Source organism: Panthera onca, chromosome A3 (assembly GCF_046562875.1).
Source record: "Panthera onca isolate mPanOnc1 chromosome A3, mPanOnc1 haplotype 2, whole genome shotgun sequence".
In the NCBI taxonomy this organism is placed as follows: Eukaryota; Metazoa; Chordata; class Mammalia; order Carnivora; family Felidae; genus Panthera; species Panthera onca.
The window spans coordinates 21,234,618-21,260,204 of NC_138341.1; the positions used below are offsets into that span (position 1 = coordinate 21,234,618).

The 25,587-nt window shown below is 52.0% G+C and overlaps 1 protein-coding gene across 4 annotated transcripts in view; it reads right to left on the reverse strand.

Moving 5' to 3' along the window:
- Positions 1 to 25,587, reverse strand: part of CIB4 (calcium and integrin binding family member 4) — a 143,088-nt gene that overhangs the window by 37,020 nt on the left and 80,481 nt on the right. Inside the window, exons 1-4 of one of the 4 annotated variants that reach the window (XM_078444871.2) lie at positions 13,221 to 13,355; positions 12,777 to 12,811; positions 7,233 to 7,296; positions 5,825 to 5,921 (exon numbers count right to left, since the gene is read on the reverse strand). In XM_078444871.2, coding sequence (XP_078300997.1) covers positions 5,825 to 5,921; positions 7,233 to 7,296; positions 12,777 to 12,789 — 174 coding nt within the window. In that variant the 5' untranslated portion in view covers positions 12,790 to 12,811; positions 13,221 to 13,355. Of the gene's footprint in view, positions 1 to 5,824; positions 5,922 to 7,232; positions 7,297 to 12,776; positions 12,812 to 13,220; positions 13,356 to 25,587 lie in introns of those variants that run through there. The other 3 variants (XM_081795190.1, XM_078444870.2, XM_078444869.2) reach the window with 3 other exon arrangements.

Below are 25,587 nucleotides of genomic sequence, written 5' to 3' on the forward strand. Positions count from 1 at the left end.
TAATCAAAAGCAATGATTACATCCAGGAAAGACAAAAACAAAAAACATGCAGAAAGGGAGAAGTAACCATAGCCGATTTCCTGGCTCAGCTCTGAGTAGCATATGGAGTCATAACAACGTATACACTGAATACTGATCCAATGGAAACATTTATATACCTACACTGGGAGGGTGGGGGATAGGAGCGAGGTGGGGGATGGACATGGGGGAGGGAAGAGCTAAGCCTCTTCTCTAGGAGGTCAAAGGCCGAGGTATGAAGAGGGGGCCATACAAGAGCCCTCTCCAGGGATATGGAGGCAAGAGCCAAGAATCAGCTGAGAGCTGCAAATGTTTGCTTCCAGAAAAGGGAAATGCGGGTAACCCTTGTAGGGCAACTTGACTCTTGGCGTGCATAAACAATTTTGATTTGAAAACTTACAAAAAAAACCCTTTTAAATAAAAAAATACACTCCCATTCCTGCCCCCCTCCTACCCTGGTAGTTTCTCCAAAGTCTGAATAAGTATGAGGACTCTTCGTTTGCTGAAAGCCTTGGGAGTGGGTTCTTTGCAAAGTATTTGAAGTGGATAGGCCCAGCCTATAAGTGGGCATCAGAAAGGTTCAGAGAAACTGGGGGCAGAGAGAAACTGACACGGAGCTGGAACCTTAGGAGCCACACCCACAGGGCCTCCTGCTACCTCGGGCAGGTTTCCTAACCTCTCTGTGCTTACAGTGCAGAGTTGATGCTGGAGGCAAATGCAGAAGAGGCCAGGCTGTGCACACCCCACCTGCCGTCAGGAACCCTGGAGGGGGAGGCGGGAAGAGGCCCGAGAGCAGTGTGGTGGCCCCTTCAGTGTGCGAGCCTCCACCCTACTGGCTCTGAGACCCCGGGATCTCCCACAGGTCCTTCCACCCGCCATTCTGGGCCCGGAAACCAGAAACCTGGGTCACACTGTGCCACTACTCATCCAAGTTTACAGAAAGCAAGATGGTTATTTACAAGAACAGAAACATTGAACTAATTCGCTTTCAAATACACCAAAGAAAGCCGCAAAGAGAAAACAGAAACTTCTGAGTGGAAAAGGGCCACTGTGTCCCCGTCCTCAGGGCCCCCCCCCACTCCCCGCCCCGCGGCCCTCGGCTGCCCAGGCAACTCTCTCGTCTTGTTCATCTGTTGACGGGCAGACCCTTCCCAATATTAACCAACCCACTTTTTCCACCAGTGAATCCAAGTTAAGAAAACAGAACTTTCTTCCCAGACCACTCAAGCCCCTGAGCCAAGTTATAGCTGTACCCGGAGCTCCCTGGAGCCCAATTCTCACAGCCTTTTCCAGAGATGTGTTCTGGGCAGTGTGAGTCAGACTGCTCCCATCCTTGGGCCCTGAGGACCCAGGGACACTCGGGCCCTCACCCCCCAGCAAGCCTCTCCTTGCTCATTTCGGGAAACGAGCCTCCCTCTGCGACCAAGATTGGAAAGACCTGGAGGGCAATTTAGTCCTCGATCCCCAAAAGCTAGTCTGAGGACCAGTGATGACTGGTGACAAAGTGCTTAATGACCAGGAGCAAAAGTAGAAACAGAAGCACAAAAAAGAGATGTGTACGGGAAGAACTGTTCTTGCTTCTGGGATTAGATCCTTCTTATATTTTTGATCTAGAATGAACACGTTTAAAAAATGAAATGATGGTGATTGTGGATCCCATCGTTTGTAAATGTCCTTACTTGGCAAAATTGGAAAGTTGGCGTCTCTAATAGTTCTTTCTCAAAAAGAGAAAAAAAAATTTTGGGGGGTGGGGTGGTGGGGGGGAGTTTTATCGGACACTGAACATCCAAAGTCTGGGACATACTATGGAGGTGGACACAGAAGACAGCAAGAACGAGTGCCAGGGCCAGAGCCACAGGCTCGGGAGGTGAGGAGGGAATACCCCGGCCACATGCTTGTCTGGCCCCGCTTCACACCCTTCGGTGACAGGGAACTCGTGCCCTCTGCATGCAACTCTACTGATTAGAAAGCGCCTCCTCATACTGTCACGAAACCTGTATCCTTAGACCCAGGTCTATGCCTGGGAGCACCTAGAGCCAGGCCTCTCACCTGCTTTGGAAAACGGGCTCTCCACGCGGCACCCCTCCCGCCCAGTCTCCTTTGCTTGGGGTCTATTTGCTTCCTCACACCCTGAATCATTCCCCTTGGGAAGTGACTGGCCTCAGATCACTTAACCAGCAAGCGAGTTCTAACCCAGCGGCAGTGGTCGGGTGTCCCAAATGTGTGAGATCGTTCTGGCTGTTCAGAACCAGCTGGAAAAGGAACAAAGAAACCAACGTGGGGTGGGGGGGGCGGGCAGGGAACGATGCAAAAAAGTCCAGGGGATCCCAATAAACACTTCACATAGCTGCTTAGAAAAAAATCTGAAAGGATATAAGGCAAAAGAGTCATGACCGTCATCCCTTGAGGTGAGCTACCCTGACAGTTTGTATTGCATTTTGACTTTTCTCTTTTCTGGGATTTTATTTTTTTTTAACGTTTTATTTATTTTTGAGACAGAGAGAGACAGAGCATGACCGGGGGAGGGGCAGAGAGAGAGGGAAACACAGAATCGGAAACAGGCTCCGGGCTCTGAGCCATCAGCCCAGAGCCCGACACGGGGCTCGAACTCACGGACCGTGAGATCGTGACCTGAGCTGAAGTCGGAGGCTTAACCGATCGAGCCACCCAGGTGCCCCTGTTTTCCAGTTTTTCTACAACAATCTGGTTTGTATTTGTACAATGGAGTAAAGCGATGGCCATTCAGAGGGAAGAGATAAGTAAAATTAAAGAAGTTTGATCCCAAGATCCCATCTCAGTTCCCAGCCACTGTCCAGTAAAGTGCCTGGGGGTCTGGCGCTCCAGAGCGGCCTGGGCTGGTGCTCCCTGTAGGCAGCGGCTGCCTGCACACACCCCCACAGCCCTCCCGCCACCGTGGGACGCAGACCCCAGGCCACCCTTCTGCCCCTCCTCTGTTCTCAAGCCTTGCAGTCTCTCACCCTTCACCTGGCTCCCTGCCCCGGAGACGGAAGAGAGCAGTGGACAGGGGGAAAAAATGGAGGGTGCGGAGGACTGTGGCTCGTCCCTGCACTTGTTACACAGCAGAGGGCACACACATTGTTTTGCAGACAGGGATTCATGCTTAGAGGGAGACGGCACAGGTGGAGTGACGGAGCCGGGCCCTGACCCGGCCCTCTGATGCCAGTGCGGCGTGCGTTCCTCTGGGGCTCAGGGCAGAGCCCCCAGGCCCGCCTAGGGTGCTCTGGGGCCATGTGGAGTGCCAGCCCACGCGTCACCCCTCACTCTCCAAGCCGGCCCTCCATGGCTGGTCTTTGCCAGGCGCTCCCCCTGTGCCCCCAGGGCGCCTTGCAGACCCAGCGCTCAGTCAGCACTGAGCCAAGCCCTGATCAGAGGGGGGGGGGCCCCGGTTGGAAGTGGGGTCAGAGCCAGCCAGGCTCTGCGGTCACGTAGCCCGAGCAAGGTGTTCCCCTCTTAGGGTTTCAGTTTTCTGAGGGGTAAAGCCAGGGCAGAGAGCATTTGGCAGTGATTCCCTGGTGGTGCCTGATTTTAAGGCTTTACCTTCTGATATTCTGAGACTGCCCGAGTGACACTGTCCCCCATCTGGGGAGCGGAGGGCACAAGTTTCCCATTCGGTCCCAGGGCCCCAGTGGATAGCCTCCTTCTGAGACACACCCCAGCCAGGGCATGTCTGGGTGTCTGAGCACACGCGTGTGCGTGCATGGGTGCGTGGGGGGCGGTGGGGACATGGAAGTGTGTGTGTGTCGGGGGTGAGGGGGTGGGGGTGTGTGTGCGAGCAGGGGGTACCAGAAGGACAGGCTCCCGTCTGCCTGGGCCAGACACACCCTCCAATTATTACACCTTTTTGAGGATTGTGCTCCTTTCCTCTCCAAGACCCCGGCCCCAGCTCCCCGATCCTACTCCCCCCCTCACCCCCCTTCTCACTCCTTTGTTTTCTGTTCCTGCCTCCATGTCAAGCCCCAGCTCTGTGCTCTTTCTTGTTCTCTGCCCAAAACAAGCTCCCTCGCTTCGGAGATGCTGCAGAGCCCTAGTTGAATGTGTGTCCCCTCCACCTGTGCAATCTCCTCCTTAGGACCCTACCCGAGTCCCCAGCCCTCTTCCAAGAGGCGCCCACGGCTCTCAGAGCCCGTCTTGTTCCAGACAGAAGAGAAGACGGGCTCTCGTCGCACAATGACAAATTCAAACCATTATTCTGCCGAGATCCGAATGAAAAATCGGGAAGACTGACACCGCCATGATTTGTTAACCCGACACTGCCTCGCTACGCACTGCACAAATTTTAATTAAAAATCTTAGAAGTGATTGGGGAGCCCTTTTATTGTGACTCTCTGGCCTCTTCCAGGTGCTTTGCGGGGAAGGGCAGAGCCTTGTCACAGCAGGAACAAAAAACTCAAGGATGGTCCTTAAAAGATTGGTGGTGGTGGGCGGCCCGGGGGGATGCGGCGAGCCTTCGGGAGCATGTGCAAACAACCCCCAGCCACCCCCACCACTCCACCCATTTCACAGGTGGGGAGACTGAGGCACAGGGAGTGGTTTGTACAAGGACTCTGCTATAACAAGCACAAGATGTGTGTGTGTGTGTGTGTGTGTGTGTGTGTGTGTGTGTGTACTGGGTGTATGAGTTATGAGATTTGGCCCAGGAAACTGGGAAATCTAGGAGAAGATATGAACATCTGGCCCACCTCTCTTATCTATCAGGCTCTCACTCAGGGAGGATCAGCTAAATTCAGGGGGAGAGGATAAAGGGACCAAGAACAGAAATGCACGTGTCCTTCTTTCCTGTAGTCACACCTGGAGATAGACGGAGGCAGGTTGGGATGACAGTCCCCGGGCTCCAAGTCTTGCTCCTGGCTTCTCAGGGAAGAAACTGAGAAGGTTCTCAGTCGTTCTAGAAAAGCCCTAGTCCAGTGAGGCAGCCTGAGCAGAAGAGAAGGGCTGAGGAGGGGGCTGGGAGAATGACCTGGGGTGGCACCCTGGTCTCCCCTAGGCCCGAATGATTCTGCAGGGGATCCTCGACCTTCCTGCTTATCTCATTTGGGGCATAAAAGAGAGGAGAGAGAGCTGGCTGGTGCAGGGTCCTCTGGTGGGGGAGGGGGCGTCAGGTAAATGGCCGGCAGGAAGCCGGAGGGGGGTGCGGTGCGGTGTTTAAGCTGAGGCTCAAAAGGGAATCACAAGCAGGCTCTGGAAGATCAGTCAGCAGAGCCAGGGGGACCTCGGCTAGGCCTGCCACCTTCACCGATAGGACCTGGAACAAGTGGCATTGCCCCAGTGCACCTCTGCCCCTCACCGAGAAATGGTGACTGTTGCCATGCCTGTCCTGCCTATGAGACTGATACAAGGATAGAGTGAGGCCAGATTCATATGAAAAGTCCTTGGGGGGGGGGGGGGGGGCGCCTGGGTGGCTCAGTCGGTTAAGTGTCTGACTTCGGCTCTGGTCACGATCTCACCATTTGTGAGTTCAATCCCCACGTTGGGCTCTGTGCTGACAGCTCAGAGCCTGGAGCCTGCTTTGGATTCCGTGCCTCCCTCTCTCTCTCTCTGCCCCTCCCCTGCTCGTGCTCTGTCTCTCCCTCTCTCTCTCGAAATAAATAAACATTAAAAAAAATTTTTTAAAGAAAAGTGCTGGGGAAGCATGCCCTGCTGGGCCCGTGCCTGGAGGTCCAAGAGCCCCTCTGGAGATGTTACCACCAGACGGCCCACGGCCAGAGTGCCCTCCCCTCCCCCAGTGTCCTCCACCCCTCCATGGCCCCCAGTGGCACACCTCCCCCTGCCCCCATCCAGCACTCACCCTCAGGGCCGGCAGGGAGCTGACCTGTTTTGTGGTCAGTGTCGCCTCCTTGTAGTGCTTCCCAGGGGGACAGAGCTTCAGGAAGGTGTCATGGATGCTAAGAAGAGAGGCATGATGAACTGCAGGACTCATGGACTGCGGACCGTGTGCCTCTGTCCCCCCGGGATCTCTGGAGGAAGGGGACTTACAATTGAGTGACATAGCAAAGGCAGTTAGACCTTTCATTCCACCCTTCTGGAAACATCCCTGAGGAGTCCAGGGTGCCCAGCACACAGTAGGGGGTGCAAAGATGAGCCGGGCATGAGGAAAGGTGTGTGAGTGTGCTCTATAGCATGGAACATACGCCACAGGTGTTCGTTATAGAATGTCAGAGCCGGAGGGGACATCTGTGGTCACACCGTCCAGTCCCTCACTTGCAGATGGAGAAGCCCGCAGGGCCTTGGGGAAGCCAGCACGCAACCCCAAGCCATCTGCCCAGCTCGGCCCTTGGCCCTGAGAAGGTGGGTGTGGCTGAGTCAGTGTCTCTGTCGCAGGCCCATACTGTGCTGGAGGCTTTGCTTGTGAGGGGCAGGCAGAGGGCGAAGGGGCTGTGTGACCTTCGAGTGGGGGGGGGAGGGCAGGAGCCCCAGGCCAAGAGAGCACAAGCCCTCATCCTCCCGCCCTCCTACCCCATCCTGGTCACAGGTCTTGGGTCTGTTAGGACGGGTGACCCAGAAAGTGGAGAGGAAATGTGGTGGCCTGGGACACAGGAGGCCCACACTCCAGTTCCCGCCCTGCCACTCCAGTGCCGTGACCTCGCCTTACTCTTGAGCCTTAGTTTCACCATCGGGAAAATGGGCAATAATGATATCTCTCTTGGGAGGCCAGGAGGCGGGGGTGGGTGTTGACATGATGGAGAGTGCAGGGCCTTCGTGTGACTGTGTGTGTGTGTGTGTGTGTGTGTGTGTGTGTGTGAGAGAGAGTGTGTGAGTGTTTCCCTACTCGGGAAAGTGAGTGTGTGAGGGGTGGGGGGTTAACACACGCTGGTGAAAAACGGTCTCTAGAGCCAGACAGACCTGAGTTCAAGTCCTGACTCTGCCCTCTGGTAGCTCTGAGACGTTGAACAGGGTTCTGACACCACCTGAGCCCCAGTCTCCTCAATGTCACGGTGGGGCCAATCTCCCCTCACAAATATGTGAGGAGTAAACGGGAGGAGGTGTATAAAGGTAAGCTTGCCATTGCGTAGGCCCTCAGGAGATCTCGAGCTTCTCCACACCCGTCTGTGCTCCTGTCCTGCAGCTCAGACACGCTGTGCCCTGCCTCCCAGAGCTCGGCCCCAGACCATGATGGTGGGTGCCCTCTAACCTGACCTGGGTCCCTGGGCCTGCCCTTTCTTCTTCCCCTAGGATCCTTCCTGCTCCAAAATTACCCTCTCTCCTCTGGTCCTTTCCTTCTCTCCTGCCCACCATCCAGCTTCTCATCTCGGCCGAGCGCTAGGAGGCAAGCATGTGGCCAAGTTAATCCCTACTCGGGAAAGTGACTAACAGCCCCTCACTGTCACCTGCGGGGTGTGTGGTTTGGTGACCCAAATGAACCTCTGATTGGTGGGATTTAGGGACATGTGACTAAGTGAAGCCTTCAGAGGGTGATTTTACAAGTGAGGATTTGCAGGTAGAGAAGAGGCCCTCCCAGGGCCCTGATTATGGTAAATGGAGGCCCAACACCAGGAGAACTGACAGCCAGGATCTGCTCCCCATCCGGCCTCTCATGTTTTCACAGCTCACCGACTGGGAAAATGTCCTTTAGATCCCGGCCGTGGGAGAGTAGAAAGAACATCAGCTGTGTCTGTGCTCTTACTGTTTTCCCACTGGCTGCCCAGGCGCGGCTCTGATCTCTATGGTGCCTCCCACCGCCCTTGCCCTCTGGCTTCCAGATGCTTCCAGATGGCTTTGGCCCAAGGGAGGCACCATAGGGAGACTGGAGGTAGTGAGAGAGCCTGGTGGGGTGTGTCCCCCTCCCCCTTCCAGCCTTGGCCGGCTCTGGTAGCATCTGTGTCTGTGTGATCCCTCCAACGTTCACTCAGCTCTGGCGCTTGACTGGGCCGTGGGCCTCGGGGGCAGTAATCGCTAGTCCCTGGCTGTTTCCTTCAGCCTCTGAGAGCAGACCCTTCACTACAAAGTCCCTTCAAAGACCCCAACTGAACGTATGATCTGTTTCCCCGCTTCCTGCTGGAAGGCTGCCAGATCAGTCAGGGGGACCCATTTGGACCCTGATCCCTCTCCCACTAGCTGTGTGATCTGAAGCAAGTTGTTTGACCTCTCTGAGCAGAGACACCTAGGCTTCAATCCTGACTCTGCCGGATGGGGAGCTAATCCCCATCACTGGCCTTGTGCTGACTCATGTCAAGGGCCTGAAAACAGGAGCCAGACCGGTGCATGGCTATTCGTGAAGAACAGGCTCCATCAGCCTCGTAAGGGGCCCTGAACTTGTCACCAGACACTTCTCTGAAAGTTCGGGAGGGAGCCGAAAAGCGGGGTACGGAAAAGGTGAGGGGAAACATTCTCCAGGAAAGCACGCGGGACACTAAAAGGCATCGAGGAGAAAAGGAAGGCCATCATCCCCGGAGGACCCAGTGGCCCACGAGGGGAAGGGACGGGGGGAGGGGGCGGCAGGAGCTGTCACTGTCACTGTTAGAACTCCAGCCTGAGGTGAGAACAAGCAGACTGACTTTCAGTAAGTTGTACTAATTTTTTAAAATTCTCTGAGGTCCCAGGGCACCTGGGTGGCTCAGTGAGTGAAGCCTCCGACTTCAGCTCAGGTCATGATCTCACAGTTAGCAAGTTCCAGACCCACGTCAGGCTCTGCACTGACAGCTCAGAGCCTGGGGCCTGGAGCCTGAAGCCTGCTTCAGATTCTATTTCCCATTCTCTCTCTGCCCCTCCCCCTCTTGTGAGCACTCTCTCTCTCTCTCTCTCTCTCTCTCTCAAAAATAAATAAACATTTTTAAAAAAAAAGAATTCTCTGAGGTCCTGCGCCATTATGGCGGGCGCCCAGGATGGACTGCTCCCTGGCTCCCCACGGGAGTGGCCCAAACCCCACAACGGGTTCTTCAGGCTGTGCAGCCCCCACCCCCAAGGATCCACCCCTACCCAGGTGTGAGTTCCTCGCCCCCCCCCCTCCCCGAGCTCCCGAGCTTTCTGGCGGGGAGGGCTGCTGTGGGGAGGGCCTTGCCCAGATTTCATGCCATCCCAGGCCTCCGAGTGGGTGGGCTGCCCGCAGATGAATCGTGGCTGCATCTCAGCTGCCACAAAACGTTCTCCTCCTCCAAATATGGATCAGCCGGCTCTAAATGGAACTCTGAATTAATCACTAATGGACTCAAGAGTCAAAGCCATTTGAAAAACTCACACATTCAGCCTGCCAGAAATCAAGGAGCCCATGCTGTGGCTCCCTCCCAGACGAGGGGAGGGGCCGTCGGCGGGCTCAGAGGCCCCAAGACAGGGGAGACCAGCCCTGCAGCTCACACTCTGCGGGACCTTGGACCTGCCACAATCCCTTCTTGTGCCTCAGTTTCCCCTCTGTAAAATGAGAGACTCAACGATCCCTCCCACTCCCAGCGCCCTCCAGTTCGGGCATCCTACGGCTGCTTCTGTACCTTTCTCTGCACCCTTGCCTCTGAGGCCCTCTGTAGTGGTGTTCAACTGGGTCCCACGTTAGAAACCTGTGGAGACTCTGTGAAAGGACCCAAGCCCACCCCTAGAGGCTCTCATTCAAGGCCAGGGAGGGGGCAGGACCTCTAAGTCCCGCGAGCTCTCGTGTTCCTCTTGTCCAGGCAGGACTGAGAACACGGCTCCGTTGCCAGTCTCCGCATCTACTCTTTTCCTCTGGGCTCAGCTCCCCGGGCCATGGGGTCAATAGTTCTTTGCCCAACAGCACAGCCTGCAGGTATTTTATAAATAGCCCTATCTTTAGCCTGAAAAGGTGGCTTTTATGGTCTGCTCCTTTCAAGCTGTGTGGCTTGGGCAAATCACTTCATTTCTCTGAGCCAGTTTCTTCATTGCAAAAGAAAAAAAAAAAAGACAGAGAGAGAGATAATAATAGCATGAAAATAACAGCTATACCACACAGTCAACACTGACCCACGTGCCGGGGGACTGCTCTAACCCCCTGACATGCATTCGATCACTTAATTGTCCTAATAACAACCATGCGGGGTTAGGTTCCAGGACTTGATATCATGCTTTTTATAAGTGTGGGAACAGGTTGAGCAAAGGCTCAGCAAAGGTAAGAAATGTCACAGAGCTAGAAGGTGGCAGAGCTGAGTCTCGAATGAACGCAGGCCTCTGGCTTCAAGGAAGCAAGCTTGTAACCACTCTGCCTGCTGACCTTCTGGTGCCCCGGGAGGACCAGCGCTAATGGCCAGGATGGGGCCTGGAGGCTAGAAAGTGTTGGGCACTCAGGGGCGCAAAGAGGAAAGAGCAGCCTCATGGCAGGGGCTGGGGGCAAAGCTTCAGGCTCCCAAAGCGGACCTACATGCAGCCCGAGGTCATGACAGGAGAGGTCACTGAGGGTTACAGAGTAATCCAAACTGCTCAGACGGAGGCGGGCCGACCTGGGCTCCAACCGTGGAGGTCAAAAGGAAGCCACGCGTGCCCTCTTCGGCTCAGACCCCAGAGGCAGAGTCCGCAGCCACAGCTGCAGATAAGAGCCTGCGAGGGCTGGTGCACCGAGCCCAAAGAGACATCTGGAAGGCTTCTCCGGGAGCAATTCAATCAGAAGTCAGGGAGGGCTGACCTGGAACTGAGGCTGAAAGGGACTTTCTCTTTAAAAGACCAACGAGATGAGATAGAAAATCCCCACAGGCTAGAAACTTAGGGTGGACAGACCCCTTCCTGGAAGCCAAGCCCAGGCAGCCTGGCACAGGGAAGAGGCGGGCTCGAGGACCAGAGCCTGTCACATGTGGTCTGCCCTCCCAGTGTGCATCCCCTGCAGATCTGGTGACCAGGCCTCTATGGCCTATGCAAGTCACAGGTAAGAGCGTGGGAACATCCTAGATGAGGCAGAGCCACCCTCTGGAGGTTACTCCTGTCTGGTGGTGTCCTGGATACTTTTTTTCAAATGCACTGATCTATCCAACTGCATTGCCATCCAGGCCGCATTTCTTTGTCACATTAGTAGGAAAATCACAACACGTCTTCAGAGGCCACATAGGAAAACTGTCTAAAAGCGACTGGGGCTTAGTCTAGCCGAACTTGGCCACTTTCTCCGGTGCCGTCGGCTTCCTAAGCCACTGCAAGTGCCACTGGGTGTCCGTGTCAAAGCTGCCCCTTCGCTTTCCAGACAAGGCACCGACACTAACACTGATACGGTCAGTCCTCCGGGTCCCCTCCGACAAGCTGACCTCTGATCGCCGCGTGCACGCTGTGTGTGTCCTTCCAGAGATCTTCCCTTTGTGTGTGTGTATGTGCATGTAGAACCTTATGTTTTACAAAAACGGAAGTACCCTGTATATACCAGTCTAGTTTACCAGAGGAACACAGTTTCCTTACTAGTTTTAATGGAGCGTGTCCTCCAAAAGCTTCCTCAGACAGCATGCATAAGAGGTACTTTTTAAAAATAATTTGCATGTCAAAAAATAGTCACTTCACCTTCACTTTTGATTAATAGGTTAGCTATGACTTAATTCTATATTGGGATTTTTTCCTTATAATTTTGAAGGTCTTGGGGCGCCTGGGTGGCTCAGTTGGTTAAGCATCTGACTCTTGACTTGGGCTCAGGTCACGATCTCACAGTTTGTGAGTTCGAGCCCCACATCGGGCTTTGCACTGACAGCGTGGAGCCTGCTTGGGATTCTCTCCCTCCCCCTCTCTCTGCCCCTCCCCCGCTGGCTCGCTCACTCTCTCTCTCTCTCCTCTCTCTCTCTCTCTCTCAATAAATAAATAAAAAAGCTTTAAAAAATAATAATAATTCCAAAGGTCTTTAGCTGCTGTCTTCCAACCTTTCCAAGTCCCAAACCATTCTGATTCCTGGTCCTCTGTATGTCTTTTGTCTCCGTTTTTTTCTCTACAGAGGTTTTTAGGCTCTTATTATCTCTGGTGTTCTGAAATGTTATGATGACATGATTTAACGTAGGCTTTAAATTGTTCTCTTCAAATAGCTAGTGTCCCTCAGCTTCCAATTCATACCTAACAAGTGGGGCTCAAAAACGCTGACCCGGAGCTCGTCCCTGCTTATCACTGGGCCTGGCGGCCCTGAGGCTGGAGCCTGTGTGCTCAGCTCTGTCCAGATGGTAAGCACTTCTCTTCTGCTGGGCTGGGGAAGGGGTGATGAGCGGATGGGAGAGCAAGAGAAGGAGTCACATGGGACTTCCAGTCAACCTTCTGGGCCTGGACGGAGCACTTACACACCAAGCCAGTCACTCTCTCTGCAATCTGATGAGGAGGGCGCCTGAAGCCTCTCCATGCTGCATGACGCTTGTCTCTGGCCAGGAGCCTTCCCTGCTGGACAGCAACCCGCATGACAACAGGGACTGTGGGCTGTTCCCCATTATGCTCCCAGGGTCCTCACAGGGCACATTCCAGGCCCTGAAGAGAGGCTTGGAGAGGGAGCCTGGGCTCAGAGCGATTCAGTAATGCATCCAAGTTTATCCAGCCAGGCTTCCGACCTGTTTCCTAAGTCCTTTCTTCCTTCCCCCCATCACCCCGAGGAAGCCCTGTCCACTTCCGTGATTATGTGAAGAAATCCTGAGTTGGATCCCATAGTGACTTAACGCCTGAGGTTTCACTCAACTCAAGCTGGGCCCTGGGAATCACGGTGTCAGCTCTCCTGACTGGGGTCTGTCTCTGCCCGCCCTGTTCCAGCCTCAGCTCCGGGGCTCCACAGCACTGGGCAGGAACCACACTCAGGGACCAGCACGGGGCTGTACCAGGATGAGACCTCAGCTCAAGGGGAGGAAAGGGGCCCCTCTACTCACCACAGGATTTCATTCCTGGTCAGGAAGGTCAGGGCCTACAACAAACCACAGAGAGATGACCTGCCCACTCCATCCGGCCCTACCCCGGCCCCCTGCAGAATGGGGATCTTCAGGGACTGGGAAGGAGAAGCCCATTTTCTCATCCCGTAGCTGGTGAAATGGAGGCACCCCAGCCCTCTGCAGGGGACGCCCCCAGTGGTGGCAGAGGAGAAAATGGTGCCCTTCTCTCCTCCCCAGGCTCTGACAGCATGGAGAGAGGATTGAAGCCACAACTAAAACCCTGGGCTCTGGAGCAGGAGACAAATGGGGGAGGGAGCCTCAGAGTACTGGCCAGGGCTCACATGGACGCAGGTTCAATGGTCACCACATCCTTGCCTGGGAAACTCTCCACCTGCTTCGGGAAGCTCCCCGCTCTTCCCAGAATCTCCTGGCCGATCTACCCACCTGGTATTCTTCCAGGTCCTCCCAGTGCATCTGGTGCCTCAAACATTGCCCCATGCCAACCCCCCCTTCTCTGTGCTGCAGTAGGACCACAGCCCCAAGGGCCCAGCAGGTAATGTGACCAGGTGATCCGGTTGCCATGGTGACCTACATTCCACCTTCTGCCCATTCTACTCGATTGAGCCTCTGAGTGGGCAAAGAAACAGATTCTTTGGGTTCCCAAGACTAATAGGCATCACCCGCCTTACACCCAAACAACCAGAAGGCAACCCACTGGCGGGGTTGAGAGTCATCCCGTTGGCTCAGGAGTCACACCGGCTGGGTTCAAACCCCAGCTCTGCTACATGCTGACAAGACATGTGACCTTGGGCTAGGTACTCAGCCTCTCTGGATCTTACTTTCCTCAACAGTAAAATGAAGGTGATAATTGTGGGATTCTTGTGAGGATTATTTGAGTTAATACAGGTAACAATGTTGGCACATTATAGGTGCTCAATAATCTTAGTTAGCTATTAGAACCACATCCCAAGTACGGTGCCAAGTGTGGGGACATAGTGATGAATAAGCATAGACCCCGACCTCAAGAAATGACTGAAAGAGCACAGAAAAGGGCATTCTCTGCCATCAGCCAGGGTCCCTTCAGGAATAGAAGGCACGCTCAAATCAGAATAACTTGAGGAGGAAATTAAAAATAGAACTACCCAGGGGCGCCTGGGTGGGTCAGTCGGTTGAGCGTCCGGCTTCAGCCCGGGTCATGATCTTGCAGTTTGTGAGTTCAAGCCCCGCATCGGGCTGTGTTGTCAGCACAGATTCTCCTGCTTCAGATTCTGTGTCTCCCTCTCTCTGCCCCTTCCCCGCTCATGCTCTGTCTCTATCTCTCAAAAATGAATAGACGTTATATTAAAAAAAATTTTTTTTAAATAGGATTACCCCATGACCCAGCAATAACCCTCCTAGGAATTTGCCCAAAGGGTACAGGAGTGCTGATTCGTAGGGGCACATGTACTCCAATGTTTATAACAGCACTTTCAACAGTAGCCAAATTATGGAAAGAGCCCAAATGTCCATCAACTGATGAATGGATAAAGATGTGGTTTATATATACAATGGAATACTACTTGGCAATGAGAAAGAATGAAATCCTGCCATTTGCAGCAACGTGGATGGAACTGGAGGGTATTATGCTAAGTGAAATAAATCAGTCAGAGAAAGACAGATACCATATGTTTTCACTCATCTATGGAACTTGAGAAACTTAACAGAAGACCATGGGGGAGGGGAAGGGGAAAAAATAGTTTCAAACAGAGAGGGAGGCAAACCATAAGAGACTCTTAAATACAAACTGAGGGTGGATGGGGGTGGGGAGAAGGGAAAATGGGTGATGCGCATTGAGGAGGGCACTTGTTGGGATGAGCACTGGGTGTCGTATGTAAAGCGATGAATCATGGGAATCCATCCCCAAAGCCAAGAGCACACGGTGCACGCTGTTGTCAGCTAGCTTGACAACAAACGATATTTCAAAAAAGGAGAACTTGAAGCGGGTCTGACAAAGGGACTCACCACAACGGCAAGGTCCGGGTGTAGGGAAACCACCCAGGATAGCGCAGATTCCTGGGCTAGTAACCACAGAGCTGTTATCTGCCCTGACCCATGCACACGGAATAAAGAGCCCGACATCACTCTCTCCTCTTCCTCTACTCTCCTGTGAGGACGAGGAACAGATAGAGAGTGAATCTGGAAAGGTAGAGAAGTCCAGCACAGGCCATCAATGCTAAGGCCAGGAGGGTCCTCCCGAAGCCCTGTTCCCCGCCCTGCCTCCGGGAGGGTCTTCACGTCCGCCCTCATTGTGCCAGTGTCGGTCTCCTGGTTCAAGCCCATGTCTTTCCACACGCTCTCCAAGGTAAGTGTCCCAGGGGCTTTCCGATGGAGCTAATTTATATCTCTGGAAATCCAGCTGTTCATTTTTCTTCATCTGTCCTCCTCCGAGACGGAGCCTGGTGGAAGAAATCCAGGAGCCTCCAGCCCTTGATTTACTTGGGGACACAGGTGGAGTAGCCACAGTGTGCCAAGTACGCGGCTTGACCCTGGGAGAGATTTGTGAATGATTTCAGCCCTCAAGAAACAGATACTTGCCACACACACACACACACACACACACACACACACCCCAAGGGAGATTGAGTGGATTCCACCAGAGAGGTAATAGTGCAGAATTATGGGTATTTAGAAGTGGAAACCATGCGGGGCAGGAAGTCTTCGTGGAGGTGGTAACATTTCTGTGGTTGTTACAACGTCATGGTCGAGAACCTAAGCCGGCTGCGTCACCTCGGGCAAATCACCAAACTATATTCTAAACTCATCTGTATAATGGGAACAATAAATCCCCACTTCGGAGGATTATTGAAAGAATACAACGAAATCGTAAATTTACTGAGTGCTCAGTAAAGAGGTGAATTATATCATTACTTTTAAAAGTTGGGCCTGGGGAAAAGGGGTAGGATATCTTAGCAGGCGGTGTCAGCACTTGCATCCCATCTTCTGGAAAGTCCTTTGAGCTGCTGCTCCCTTTGAACAGCTTCTCCGCCTGGTGTGTCTGTGAGGCTGGCAGGGGACGGAATGAGTCCTTTAACTCTGGGGAAGGCGGACACAGGGGTGGCTCAGTGATGCCGTGGGGTCACTCAGCTGGCCAATGGGCAAGCGAGGATCCGAAGCCTGCGTTGCGGCTGTGGCCTGGGGGGTTCCCACAGCGCGGCCTGGGAGGCTGGGGGTGGGGGGAGGCGCTGTGGGATCACACTCAGAAAGGCCGCTTCGTTCTCAAGCCTTGCGCAGTACCCCCGTCACAGCAAGGTGCAGGTAGCAGTGTGGCACTGTCCGGGGTGTCCTTTAACACCCGGTTGACACACGCTAAGAGGAGAAAAACAAACTAGAGAATAACTTTGCAGCTTAGATGAGCTACTCATTCGGCAACTATTTATTGAGCTAGGCAGTGGAAATAGGGAATAAGACAGCCCTTGCCTGCTCAGAGCCAGACACACACGGGAAAAACAAAGTCCCTTAGATAGTGATGAGCACTGTCAAAGAAAGAAAGCAAGGATGGAGAGGGGTAGGCTTAGAGAGGCCCTCCGCCCCCGGGAGGCACCCTTTGAGCAGAGGCCTGAGTGACAAGGAGAGATGAGCCAGCAGGGAGCAGTTTTCCAGGCCTAGGAGACAACGGCATCCAGATAGCATTAAATAACACTTTGGTTTTTGTTCTATTTGTTTATATGGCACATTCCAGTTTGAAAATGAAGCAGGTCTGCCATGTATAACTGTGATATAAAGTTTCCTTTGTAAACATATTTAATTAAAAGAAAGAGGAGCCCATTCAAAGAGAAATATCAAATAGATAATCACGCAGGTGGTAAAAGAACATGGCAGAAATCACAAAGGTCTTCTTGTCCGTCTCTCTCACACACACAAACGCACACATGCACGCACACACAGAAGTAACTAATGTCTGGAAACTTTCCCACCCTCCTCTTCCCTTTACTTTTCATCCCCCACGTTGCCCCTAAAACCCTGCTCACCCCCCACCCCCCACGCAGGCTCTGTGATTTCTTTCTAGAGAGCGTTTTCATCGGTTCCTACATAGAACACTAGAAGCAAGAATATCACCTTACATTTGCATATCCCTTTGTAATTCCAAAATGCTTTTCTATGTACCATCTCATTTGCCCAAGAAATAAAAGCCTATGCTAAAAAAGAAAAAAAGAAAGAAAGAAAGAAAAGAAAAGAAAGGAAAAACATGCCCCAAATGGATTCCACCTTCAATACACTAACCAACCAGCTTCCCCACCCACCTCCAGCCTGTTAAATCTCTCAGACTCTTCTCCAACAGGGGTTTTGAAAAGGGTGTAACTGAACAGAGAGCAGGCCCAGGCCTGCCCCGGCAGTTCCAACTCCTTCTTCTCCAAGGTCTGCCCCTGCGTGAACCCTCTGCGTGGGGTGGAATGCATTCTTTGCAAGGTTTCTGTTACCTTGCGGTGAACTCTACAGACTCTCAAAGCGGCAACCCCTGGTCTGACCTTGATTTAGAGATCTCTTAAAATCCAAAAGGGCCCAAAGAGGAATCTGTATCCAGAATATACAAAGAACTCTTACAACTCAACAATAAAAAGACATATAGCCAAGTAACAAATGGACAAGCATTTGAATAGATGTTTCTCCAAAGAAGATACACGAATGGTCAATGAGTGCATGAAAAGATGCTAACGTCATTGGCCATCAGGGAGATGCAGACTAAAAACCACAGCAAGACACCATAGCTCGCCTGCTAGGATGGCCAAAACCAAAAGACAGTAAGTGTTGCTGAGGATGTGGAGAAATTGGAACCCTCCCATGCTGCTGGTGGGAATGTTAAATGGTGCAGCCACTTTGGAAAAGAGTTCGACACGTCCTCAAAATGTTAAGCAGGTTACCATATGACCCAGCGGTTCCACTTCTGGCTATGTACCCGAGAGAAATAAAAACATTTGTCCACATAAAAACTTGTACATGAACGTTTATAGCATTCTTCATAATAGCCAAAAAGTGGAGACAGCCCAAATGCTCACCAACTGATGAATGCATAAATAAAATACGACATATCCATACAATGGAGCATTAACTGGCAATAAAAATAAATGAAGTAATGATACACAGTGCAACATGGATAAAGCTTAAAAACATTATATTAAATGAGGAAAGCTCATTTACATGAAATGTCTACAAACAGACAAATCCATAGATACAGAAAGTAGATTAGTAATTTCCAGGATCTGGGGGGAGGGAATACGGGGGGCGGGGGTGGTTTACTGCTAATGAGTATGGGGTTTCTTTTGGGGGTGATGAAAATATTCTAAAATTGGATAGGGGTGATGTTTGTACAACTCTCTGAATATAGTGAAAAATATTGAGTTGTTCACTTTAAGACTAAACCGTGTGGTATGGCAATTATAGCTTAATAAAGCAGTTATTAAAAATAATTTCAAGGAGTGTTTATGACCTAACTTAGCAACTGACACACAGTAAACCACCATATATATCATTAGAGGAGCATGTATATGGGATTATATTTTGAAATAGTTTCAGATCTATTTCCTCAGCCTGTGAGTCTTGGAGCCCAAGGGGTCCCACCCACTGTGGGAGGCGAGGGTAGATCTTGCTAGAGCAAGTCACTGCCCAGCTTTGAACATCAACTAGATTTCTGTTTGAGTTCCCAGCGACCAAAGAGACTGGAAAGCCACCCTTTGTCTGGAGAAAGGATTTTCTAAATTCCTTTGTTGTGGCAAGAGGCAGGCCTAGGCAGTGTAGATCCTGGACTCTGTAGGGGCATCCCCAGCAGGCATAGAGGAAAAGGATGAAAGGTTTGCCCTCCTGGTCTTGGGGACAAAGAGGATGAAGAAGATAGCAAGGACATCACACCATCATGAGCTCACTACCCAAGGACGAGGGTGCAGGGGTGCCGAGAATCTCAGGCGCTTGAGTCATGCTTCCCTGAGCTCACCGATTGTGGAGGGTGGAGGAGGGGGCCTGACACCTCTAGAAGTCCGCCCCATCCAGCGGGGTGCAGAACAAAGGTGCCTTAGTGGCCGGGGAGGCAAGACCAAGGCAGGACCCTGCCTTCCCTGGCCATTGTGGGGACCCAGAAGCTCTCACATGCCCCAGGGAGAGGATTGGAGAGGCAGAGAGCTCCAGCAAAGGCCTGTCCAGGATGAAGAGTCCACTAAGGCACCTTCCCAGGAAGAAATGGGACACTGCAACTCCCATAATGCATGTCAGCACATGACCCAGAAGGCCAGGTGTGACCATCGTGCCTCATGGGACTCCAGCAAAAGTGTATAGAACAAGTATGGATCCAAGGATGTCTCCCCACGGCCAGGGGAGTGTCCTCATGTGGCCAGATACTGACATGGGGTAGAGAAGTGGGTGCAAAATCTGTAATTTTGAACATTTGCATAGAGGGGACTGGCTCATCCAAAGAGACTATTTAAACCAGTTCTTTAGTTTTCTATTTACATTGCCCTGGGGGAGTAGGATTGTTCCGAGTGGGGCTAGAAACAGAGAATAAACCTTTGAGTAGATGGAAGATTTTTATTTTTAAAAAAATTTTTAATGTTTATTTAAACATTAGAGACAGAGAAGGAGGGACAGAGTGGGCGTGGGGGAGGGGCAGAGAGAGAGAGACACACGCACAGAATCCGAAGCAGGTTTCAGGCTCCGAGCTGTCAGCACAGCGTCCGACACGGGGCTCGAACCCACGAACTGTGAGATCATGACCTGAAGTCGGACGCCTAACCTAACTGACTGAGCCACCCAGGTGCCCCAGAGAGTAAGGGGTTTTTTTTTGTTTTTTAATGTTTATTTATTTATTTGGCCGGGGGGAGAGAGGAAGGGGCAGAGAGAGGGAGAATAAATGGAAGATTTAAATGGGAAAGAAATCATTCAACTTGGAAGACACCAAAATATTATTAATGGCAAGTTCAGGAAGTGGAAGCTTGAGGGAATTTGAGGAGTTCTAGAGAACAAACTCTCTTTCCTTTGCGCGCGCGCGCGCACACACACACACACACACACACACACACACACACACACACACGGGAAAGACTCAGCCAGGAAGAGAGCGCTGGAGTATGAGTAGCTAGAGGGACCAGGGAAGCAAGGGAGAGCTCTGGCCTAGGAAGGGTCGATCCAGCCGGCCCCAGTGACCGTCCCCAGATGAGCTAGGCTGGAGCCTGTACACCGACAGCAGCAGGGAGGAGGAGGGGGCCAGGCACACCCCATACCTCCCACTGCCCTCAAGCAAGCTGGCTGCTCTCCGCACCACACATCACCTTCTTTGCCTGGGCCGGTTCCACCCGGGCCCAACTCAAGCCTCTGGGCCTGCCTTCTGGGGAGAAGGTGGAAAAGAGCCTATGTCTGGGGGAGACTGAGCCTCCCCCAGGCAGTGGTAGGAAGCAGATAGAGATATCTAAGGGCAATGCAGCTCTGATCCTGGAATTAGCACAGACTTCATGGCTTAAAGACCCCATCAGCCACAAGACTTCCCCCACTTCAGACACCAGCCACAAGCTTTATCCCCTCAAATTTGGTAATTCACTAGAACAACTCGCAGCGCTTGGGAAAGCACCGTACCAGTGACCACAGTTTTATTATAAAGGGCACAAATCAGGACGAGCCAATGAAGAGACCCCTCTTAGTGTGAGTCTGAAAGAGTCTCAAATGTGAAGCTTCTGCATTCACGGGATGCATCACAATCCTGGATCACGAATGCGTGTAACACAAATTAGGAAGAGCTGACCTGAGCCCCAGTCCAGAGTGTTTCTTGATGTAAACATTATTGATGGAATCAGTGGTCATGTGATTGAACTTCATCCTCAGCCCCTCTACCCTTCCCAGAGGTCAGACTGACGTCACCTGTCTCGAAACCCCAACCCTCTAATCACACGGTTGGTCCTTCTGTCCTGAGTCATCTGATTAGCATGAACACAGTCATGGTCTGAGTGGCCCACAGAGAATAATGAAGACACTCCTATCACTTGGGAAATTCCCCAAATGTGGAGGTTACCTTCCAGGAGTCAGGGACATAAGCCACCCAAATTCTTTATTATACAACACCAGGAAATCTGGGGTGCGGATGGGGTGTATGGTCAGAGAAACAAAGGCCCTTTCCTCTCCTGGAGGAGGATGAAATTTATTTGGGGGTCGAACAGATTCCCTCAGAGGAAGAACGTGGGCAGATAATATCTTAAACCTTAAATCCTTGCATTTTTTATCCACTTTCCCATAAAAGACATTTTTTTTCCCTTTAGTCTCCCATTCGCATTGCCTGGGGACCAAGTAGAATTTTTATAGCAGAGGAAAAAAGCTAGAAGCAGCCACTGTTCCTTTTTTTTATTAACAAATCAGACTTCTGAGGACCCAAAGGGAAGGCTGAGGGAAGCTGGGTCCAGAGTTTATAACAGAAGGACAGAGAAGGAGCATCACAGCATCAGGGAGGAGGAGCAAGCGTCTCCCAGCTGGGAGCACCGCCACTGCCAGGCCTGGGGAGCCCCAAGCCTGCAGGCAGACCCTTTGTTAACCTTTGGGGGAGTGCCCCCTCCTGCCCAAGGGAGGAGCGTCGTGAGCGACCCACTTCCTCACTGTGAGACAGGGCTCTCCATCACAGAGCCAGCCGATCGGTGCTCAAGGAGAGCCCAGGAGGACCACAGCTTGTTCTCCAAGGCTCTGCCAGAGCCCCATCTGAATTGCCTGGGTGGACAGACACCTCGCCACCCCCATTTTGATGGCCCTGTACACTAAGAACTACACAGAAAAGAGGGTGGGGGCATCGGCACTCCCAGGGCAGAGGACCGGTGGGGACAGCGGAGGAAAGTCCAGGACCACTGTTGCAAGGGCCCAGATGGCGGTGCCCCTGCCCCTTTGCGACCTGTGTCAAACATCCTGGTGCCCCAGGTCCCACCTTGACTTTGGGTGCTGTTGCGGGGACGGGTCTCCGTGAGCTTGGCCTGCCTCCAACTGCCCTCAAGGATTCTTGAACTTTCTGCCCTGCGACGTCTCTACCAAGAAGTCTCCTCAGTCTGTGGGTGAGCACAGCCCAGAAGTTCAGCTGACACTCCCGAGGGCAAACGTCCACACTGCTGGAGAAAGGCTCCCGCGCCTGTAATTCTGGGTGACAGCTCTGGGATGGGCTCTGTGGCTTCTCAGGAGGTCCCAGTGAGATCATGGCCCTTCAAGACAGAAGCCATGATCTACACATACTAACCTAGCTGGGCTTTTTCCTCTACCTCTGCCTCTCCCCAGCCTCTCACTCCTGCTTCTTGGGGCTGGCTCTCAAAAACACCACCTACACAAAAGTCCTGCTTTCTGTCCTGCTTCCTGCTTTCTTGTGAACCCTTGCTGGGGCGCCCATGGTATTATCAGGAGCCGGGGGCGAGGGATACGCTACCCTGCTATTGTGCTACTTTGCTTTCTGATTGGAGTAGTTCTGAATTTTGAGTTCTAAATCGCCATTGACAAGGCTTAAAGGTCATCTCGTCGGACTCCTTCATTTTACAGATGCGTGGGCTCAGGGCCTGGGAGGAAACCTGCCTGTGATCCCAGGGGAGAGAGGAGGGTTCTGGAACCCCACTCCTCCCTGGTGTCCTCCCTCCCAACAAGCCTCTAAGAGTTGCTTGCCAGAGGTCACTGAGTTGATTCAATGAAATCCTATCTGTGGAAATGCCCTGTGAAGCATTATACAAATGTTGTTTGTCATGATTTGTGCCAGACCTGGGACTGGAACCCAGATCTGCTGGCTCCCCAGCCAGTGCGTTAAGTCCGACAATAAGAAGACTTCATTAGACTGTTTAGAATTCCTCATTTTTATAGCCACACTCTGACACTCGCTAGCTAGAAACCCCATATCCCAGCCGCCCTCTCTCTGCCCTATACCCCGTGTTGCTTTTTCTGCTGGGGAGCTAGGGGTGGGAGGTGGCTGGCTGTCCTTGTTGGTCTTTTACTCACTCCAAAAATTATTTATGAATCTTCTAGGATGTTCCAGACACCTTGCTAGAGCTGGGGATAGAGTGCTGACCAAGACAAACAGCCTCCGGCCTCAAGATTAGAGCCCAGGAGAGGAAAAGCATCTTCGATAATCACCTGATTCACTGTTTATTCTGATGTGCTGATTTCTATGAACTCAGAGTGCAGGATACAGTGACAGCGAGCTCGTATGGGCACCTAACCAACTCTGGGGGTAGGGAAGCTCCTATGAGGAGGGGACGTTAAGCTGAAACCTGACGGATGAACTTCTCCTGGCAGGAGAAGAACATGCATGAAGGCCCGCGGGGCCGAGAGGGACTCAAGATGCTGGCAAAACCAAGAAAGCCCTCAGGATGGGCCATGCCAAGGGCAACAGTCAGTTAAGCTGAGCCCGGGAGGGAGCTGGGGGTAGAACACGCAGGGCGGTGGCTCCTGGAGGGTTTATCTTCAAAGCTCTCTTAAAAGCGATGGGAAACTGAGAACAAACTGAGGGTCGATGGGGGGTGGGAGGGAGGGGGGAGGGTGGGTGATGGGTATTGAGGAGGGCACCTTTTGGGATGAGCACTGGGTGTTGTATGGAAACCAATCTGACAATAAATTTCATATATTGAAAAAAAATAAATAAATTTCATGAGATCAGTAAAAAAAAAAAAAAAAAAAAGCAATGGGACGTCATTGAACAATATGATGCAGAGAAATGACATAATCAGATTTTTGCTTTCAAGAGATCACTCTGCTGTCGGGTGGCTGGTGAACATGCGGGAAGGAGACCAGTGTGGCTTTGGGGAAGAATGTGAGGAGACTACTGAATGTCCCAGGGGAAAGGAACAGTCCTGGGACAGGGCTGTGGTGGGGAAGAGAGGACTGGATGATGTCATGTGACATTTTAACGTGGAGTAGCAACGTGGGCCACTGATGTGGGAAGAGAAGCGGTGGCAATTGTCAATATGACCTTTGGGTCTCAGACAAAGGCAGCAGGCAGATAGAGGAGAGGCCTCTTCCTGAGCTGGGAGCCTGAGACAGGGACAGATTAAGAGGGAAGAACAAGATTTTGGACATGTTGAGTGTCTGTACAGCAGCCACGTGGCAATGACAAGTGATAGATACGTAGGGCTGAGAGTTCAGAACAGAGCTCTGGGCTGGAGACAGCATGCGAAAATTTCCAGGCATAGTTGATATTTAAAGCTGTGGCTGAGATCAGCCAGGGATCACAGTGGTGATGGAAACACCCTGCCCTCAGGGAGCTTACATTCTAAGGAAGTAGATAGAAAAATCCACTTCCTGTAATGTCAGAGTAACCCATTAAAGGCTAGTGCTCCTGCTAGGAATGATCTGGACAAAATCCAAAAGCCACCTGTTTGCAGGTAGCCAGGACTTGAGAGGTCAGCACCCCAGAGAGAAGGGGAGCTCACAGAGGTGACACTCAGTGCCACCCTCCTCCTTCCAGCACCACTGATTAGTGATTTGCACGGAGCCAAGAGGCTAAGAACCAAGCAGAGAGTGATAGATAAGAGCCTGAGAACTTCAGCTGGAGGTTTCGGCAATCTCAAGGGGCAGGGAAACAAATTTGGAGTTCCAGATGCTCAGGCAAGCCAAGTCATCTGGGAGAAGAGAAGCTGTCAATGCCAGGCCCTTTTCCCCAAAGGCATTTGCAGATTCATAAGCAGCAGGGGCCGGGTTAGTAAAGGGCTGAACCCAAAGCACCGCTGAGAAACTGGGAAGCCAAGCCGAGTTCCTGGCAGTCAGATGGGGCAGGGGGAATAAATGGGGAATCAGAGCCCCACTGAAGAGGAAGGGCCCCAGAAAACAACCCAGCCTCCCAGGGAGAACCCCAGAGGGTGAGGCACCAGGAGGAAGGGCGAGCTGGAAACAGGGCAGACCTCTCAAAGTCCAACAGGCAGCTTCAGACCAGCTCAACCCAGACTGGACCAGGATGGCCTTCCGATGCCTGAACTGCCTTTCAGAGAGCCAAAATAAATCCTCTGATGAAAAATAACATCAGTCAGAGCCAACAAAGCATCTCCATCCCAGAAGCAGATCCACAAGTGATCCAGGTATTGGCGTCATCTGACCCAGACTTTCAGACAACTGGGGTTCATACGGTCAAGGAAGTAAGTGACAAGATCGACAATTTCACCAGGGAACTGGAATCTCTATGCAAAAGCGTCAAATGGGAATTAAAGTGGAAGGGGCGGAGGTTGGAAATTAACATCCTTGAAGAACGGCTAACGTCTTCCATCAGCCGGGAGGAAGGGCACCCCCGGGGCCCCGTGGGTTTCGGCCTGTGAGAAGGATGGAGAACAGGGCGGGGCTGGCAAGGCCAGCATTCTAGGGAGGAAATTCAGGGCAGGCCAGTTGGAACCACGTTATGTTGGAATTTGAATGTTGGAGGAAGAAATACGATTCCTGTTCTGCAGAATGAACAGTAGTTACATTTGTGTCTCTGTTTGGCTTTAGTTTGCTGCAGGGTCCGTTTAGAAAAAGCAAAAACAGAAAAACGACATTGTTTACATTTTACAAAAATTACTCTTCTTTTCAAGCGTCAGGAAATACAATATCTGCACCAGTACTTAAAGCATTTTTAATTTCTTCCCCATCCTGAAAGAGTCTTATCTTTGGGGCTATTTTTATAAAACTACATAATAAGCCTGTAATATAGTTTCTGACTGCAACATTGAACTTTTACACAAATTTTGGTATTGAGCAAGACTGTTTTCAGCCGGTTTATTTTGTCCTTCCTTTGCTGACCTTGTAAACTACTTAATTGCGAAATGTGGTTTGTCTCAGAGTGCCTCTTAACATCGTATTCTTTAAAATAGAGATTTTTCCA